At 34.8% G+C, this 6,000-nt stretch overlaps 1 protein-coding gene across 1 annotated transcript in view; it reads right to left on the bottom strand.

The window, feature by feature from the left end:
* LOC110104676 (nuclear cap-binding protein subunit 2) overlaps positions 1-6,000 on the bottom strand; it is a 38,942-nt gene that overhangs the window by 20,014 nt on the left and 12,928 nt on the right. The window contains exons 3-5 of the mRNA XM_020833893.2: positions 3,591-3,729; positions 3,483-3,516; positions 2,659-2,769 (exon numbers count right to left, since the gene is read on the bottom strand). Coding sequence (XP_020689552.1) covers positions 2,659-2,769; positions 3,483-3,516; positions 3,591-3,729 — 284 coding nt within the window. The remainder of the gene's footprint in view (positions 1-2,658; positions 2,770-3,482; positions 3,517-3,590; positions 3,730-6,000) is intronic.

The raw sequence follows: 6,000 nt of genomic DNA on the forward strand, positions 1-6,000 counted from the left end.
CATTGGAGTCCAATGACTATAAACCCCGTCAGCAAGTTTTTTGCTTCAACTTTTGTTGATACAATTAAATATTTTTAACCTACGTCCTATAAAAACAAATGCAAAAACATGAAGGAAAGAAGCGAAACTTTATTTACTTAAAGATTTGTCTTTAGTTGTTTTCTTTCTTTCGCTTGAGTGTGCCCAATGAGCTGACAGATCATCAAGCAAAGCTATCAGGATAAATGAAATTGAAAGAACCAACGGCAAAAATTATTGCATACCTAGTTTAAGGAGACGGCATTAGATATCAAGTTTTACCCTATCAGGCCAAACGAATGAATGTTAATTTGATTTTAGCACTATCTCTTGTCGCATTCCCCTCAAACCATTGTAGTCCCATCCCCGACTCTAATGGATAAGGAACTACTCTGGCAAGTTGAGATGTCGCATGAATAGGAAATTGAAGTCAATTTGTTAGGTTTTACTTAAAGAGGAGATGGACAACTACTTATTATGGCGTTGCCAAAAGAGAAAACAAACATCAATTGGTTGTGGCGCCACCTAAAGAGGTAACAAACAAAGTCAATAAGACAGAACATTCCCTCCAATCCAATTTTCTGTCTGGCTAGAAATTCTTAATGAGAGCACCAAAAATATCAACGACAAAAAGCGATCATCTAATGGAAGAGGTGACATATGGCTTAGATCAAAGCAAAAGCATTCAAAAGATGATGAACTCTCAGGTCAAGATACCTCCCAAACTAGGTGAGATGGTGAAACGAAAAAAATAAAGAGAAAAAAGAAGGTTAAGAAAATTCGAACGTCAATATTTCTTAAGTTGATCAAGTTTGTAGCATATATCCATTGTGTCATAAGGGGAAGGATTCCACTATAAAAGAACAAAAAAGCATATCATATAAAGAAAACCCACATTTTCTATATGGAATTGGGATGAAAGGTGAGAAAAAAATATAAGACTAAACATGAGTTCAAATTTAAAAGTGATATGATCCTCTTTTAAGTCCTAATATATACATAATTTATAGGAAAAATAAATGTTCTTATTGACTATTGGAGATGGCTGTTATAATTGCTTAGATAACATATGAGAGACTCTTTCGCCCAAAATTAACTGAGGTGTCGTTGGTTGGAGATGGCAATTTGCACTCCGAAAAGGCAATTACACAAGCAATAGCCAATCAGAGACTTATCTTTATGCCTAGGATACTTGCTGAGAAACCAAGAGCTAGCAGAATGGCAAAGGATTTTAGGATAAAACTCATCAAGAGAAGTTTCCCAAGAGAGTTATTAGTGTTGATCTGCCAAGGTTCATGGAGGAAAATTTGGTTCCTATGTAGCTCCTATAGAATGTAAGGGTGTCAATAAATGACCTGACAGACCAATCCAATTCGAAAAATCTAGGTTATGGTTGACCAATTTAATAAACAGGTTGAGTTTGGGTCGTGTATTTCGACCCGATTATTAAACAGATCATATTTGGGTTGACCCACCAACCCGATTTTGACCCGAAAACGATCCATTTAATATTTTTCTTAAATTCTTTTATTTATTGATATAATCTTCTTAGTTTTAATCAATTAACCTAAAATCAATTATTAATAAGTTAATATTGAGTCGGGCTCGGGTTGCTAGCAGGTCGAGTTTGAGTTTTTTCACCCGTTTATTAAATGGATCGAGTTCGGGTTGACTGGATTCAGGTCGGGTCAATATCAGGTCGGACTCAAACCCGACCGGTTTTGATGCCCCTAATAAAATGATCCCCCTCCCCCCTCCATCCCCTTACAATCAACTCATTGCTCTAGCCCACAAAAAGCTAGCACAAACTTAATTCCTTACCATCCACACACACCTTGATTCTATTTTCCTTTCAATTTCTAGCACAATTTTGAAGTCAAATCAAAACTAGGATCATTTTTTTGGAGCTAATTAATGATAACAAATTTGTTATTCAAACATAAAATTATCTGCCTTGGATTTTGTGCTTATTTTATAGAGAAAAAAATTTAACTCCAAAATAAGACGTCCACCTTGGCAAGATGGTTATCAAACTCAACACCCACCTCAGCCAACATAATGTCCAGCTCAACAAGACTGATAAGGCAATCTAACACAGAATAGCCCCTACACTTCACATGGAAGCCCTTCCTCAATATCCTCATTAGTCAGAGACACCACAAACTGGATGACAAAGCCTTACCACTCTTATCCATACTCAATTCTCCCACCAAGCACCATTTCAATTCAACAATTTTAGCAATTTCACTTTCCCCACATAGGGCATGAAATGTAGGTATTCACATTGCACCAACTTTTTATAACCCACATAGAGAACCCAATAATTCTTCTTGACCCGAACAATAACGGTTAAACTGAGTGCTGGCAGAAAAAGACATTGCAGGTGTAAAGCTTTACACGTGAATATGGAGATAACTATATAAGCTAAAATTATAATTTGGACTATGGACGCCATCACAACATCGAACTTTTTAAGTATTCCATCCATTGATAGTGCTTTATAGGGTAATATCAAATTTGGTTTTGTAGCAATGCAAGTGAGATACTGCATATGACTTTCATGCAAAAATAAAAGTATTTGAGTAAGAGAAAGTTAGTAGCACAAATGCAGTAATCATTGTTACAGCCTTAAGAACTTACAATGAGTTGGTATGTTTGGCTGAAAAGAGTCCAATGAACCTCCACCATATTCAACTAACTGTCTTTGCGCCTCCAACTCTCTCTGGACCAGTTTTCCATAACCACCCCTACGTATTACGCGTCAAGGAAACAGGAAAAAAATTCCGGAAAAAAAATACATAACAAAACGCATCATCCTGCAACCTACATGAGCCAAATTAATTAAAGTTTCGTGTGCCATTAGAAAAATGAAATGCAAAATGATTGACACAAGTAAAAAATTTCATCCACAAACTTCAAAAACTAAGTTAACACTTCACTCCAATCAGTCACAAAATATTATTAGGATAATAAGTTATGCATATGAATGAATAATTAGGACTAAGAAATTTCAGCTGCAACTAAAGCCCCAAGGCATTCAAGATTATAATTCCCGATAGATTCTTAATGGCAAACCATCTCTGCTGGCATAAGGTGTAATTGCAAATTTGGAACCATCACAGATCTGATGAGATCATCGTATGACATTCTTTAATCTTGGTCAACACGGTAAAGCTGCTGGGATGACAAACGATAGCTTTTGACAATACAACATGACCAAGGGAACTTTCACTGAAACTGGACAGGATTTAAGAGAGAGAGAGAGAGAGAGAGAGAGAGAGAGAGAGAGAAGGGTTACAACATTATGAACATTAGTAACATGTTAGAATGGCATTGCAGGAGTGAAGGGCATGGTTTAAGTCTTTAAGCATAGTCATGAATTCAAACGCAAAATGGTATCCCAAAAACACAATTAAACTGATCTGCAATCTACTTTACAAAAACCATGTTAACAATAAGGATATCAGGATCATAATCCGTACGATACTCGTCGCGCACCTAAAAAAGAATAGAATTAGCAAAAGAACAAATTCTACAGCACAATGAAACAATCAGCCAAAAATAAATATCACCTGTCCGCCACTACGACCACGACCCCATTGTCTTCCTTCTTCAAATCCCCAGTCAAAGTCTACACGAATAGAACGATCATCAAGAATGGTCCCACTGATATATTTAACTGCATCTTCGGCATCTTCCCTAGAATAATACCTGAGGGTAAAATAATCACAGCGCTGTTCATTCCAGCTTCACATTAAAAAAAAAAAAGAGAGAGAAAACTAGTATAGCATTTGTGCATTGGAAGAGTTTTAAAAAAAAAAAATTAACTCCTCAATATTAATCCGTTCACTTTTTTATTTGAATTCATAAAAAAATCATAATTTTCTATAGAGCATATTAAATGTCAACTATAATTCTATAAACGCTTCACAGATGTACACCAAAAAATATAATAGCGAAATCTTGAGTGCGTATGCCTAGAAGATGATGACTAATCCATGATTATTTACTATGGCATAGGATTAAGTAATCACAACACATAATTTTATGGAGTATAATAAGTTTACTCTCCGCCCAAAATTTTAGAAGGCATGCACAATAACGAACGGTAATCTTAGCTTTGGAATAGAATGTACTTGATTAGCAATGAAATTATGACATCAGAATAACTTTTTTTGCTAATTCTGAGACGCGAGATAATTTTCATATCAAAAGACAAATAAGAAGTAAATTTTTTATGCAAGGAATCCATGATCACTAATATGCTATTATCACATATGTTGATCACGCAACGTTCAATTGGAATGACTGAAGAATGAGGAATCATAAAGCTGATCCTAAATAGTTGTGATAAGGTTAATGCTGATGATGATAATGACAGCATATATTGATAATACAACCATACATTGCCGAATGCCAATAAAATCATCAATGAGCTGGTTTTTCTTGTGCAAAACTTTCAATTCTAAATCAGCATATAACATTTGGAATAGATTGAAATGATTTAGAATTAATTTAATCACGGAAAAATAACATTAGCTGAAAAAACACGTTGTAGGCTATAATTAGCATCTTCCTGCAAGTGCACACATAAATCACGCAATTTGATAAAAAATGCATTTGTTATGCATAGCAAAGCTGAAAGGAACGTTCTTGAACAAAATTTTTCATAGAAAAGTTCACAAAAAGGTATTATCTACACAGGATATCTAAGCCAACTGCATAAAGCTTGACAAACATATCAAGGAGTTTCAGCTCATGTAGTTTACATTTGATTTCTGAATTTCCTTCACTCTAATCCAACACTCATGGGAATTATTAATCCACCTAATGAGGATAGTGGGAAATAAGAGAGAGGCTTATTACAAAATAACTTGCTTGGATTGAATGGTCAAGTTTATCAGAGAAATTTACTAAATGATGGTCGGATATCATTATAGATTATTTTATTTCAAGTCTTCCAATTGACAGTCCACTGAAATAGCCATAAATTAACTATGCTAATAATAATAGTATTTTTTTAATTATTCATTATCTTGAAATCTGAGTGATTATTGATCACTGCTTTATATTTTTCCACCTCAAAGCTTACATCTCTTGTTGCCTCTAATATATGCATTTACTTTTGTCATCTAAAGCTTTCCACAAATGATTCACTCATAAAGGTAAAAGGGCATTTTATGCAAGAATCCATAATGTTGGTGTTCAATTAATTTTAGCAAAGGATGCTTCAAATTTTAAAATCATGATACACCATCCATCTTTTTTGTATAAAGTTGTATTTGACAGGTGGAGTTTCTTGAGCTTTGTATGATAGAGAAATATCATTGCTTGCCAACAGGGATTTTGTTCGATTGCAAATGTTATTTTGGCATCAATATAATTTCTTGTTAACACTGCATTTCCTGGTCGCATGCATACTTGTTGTCATAATATGTTGAGTTTTTTATTGCCTGCTAGACCTTTAATCAATATATAATTATTCATGGCAGACACCATTTTCTACGGTGCATATACAAAAAAATAGTGCTATCTTACTGTCTATGCCAGGCATTGCAAAATAAAGGTATTTCTTTCATAAATTCAAATACTCAAAATTTCATGACTCCAGCTATATTAATTATAGACATTCATTTTATTCTTTGGATGAAACCTTTCAGATGTGGGAGTATTTACATACCTGATGTAGCCAAGAGTTGTCATTTTATGTTTTCTTTATTTTCTACTTGTGTTATTAGCTTTCTTTCTTCAGTAACTTTTCAGTTTTTTTTCTGTTGACCCTTCATTTTCCCTGTTGGCCCCTCGGTTTCCAAGTTATCTCTCAATTTCCCTGCTGTCCACTCATTTCTCTTGTCTTCTCATATAACTGCTGCTGTTTGTGATAGGGCGGTTCAAGTTGAACCGGCTCGGGTATACAGGAGGCGAATAAGTGCCGCCCACATGGGTGGGCCCCACTAGCCTTTTGAATTCAAATTCTGAATG

The sequence above is a fragment of the Dendrobium catenatum genome, unplaced genomic scaffold (assembly GCF_001605985.2).
Source record: "Dendrobium catenatum unplaced genomic scaffold, ASM160598v2 fragScaff_scaffold_72, whole genome shotgun sequence".
Taxonomy (NCBI): Eukaryota; Viridiplantae; Streptophyta; class Magnoliopsida; order Asparagales; family Orchidaceae; genus Dendrobium; species Dendrobium catenatum.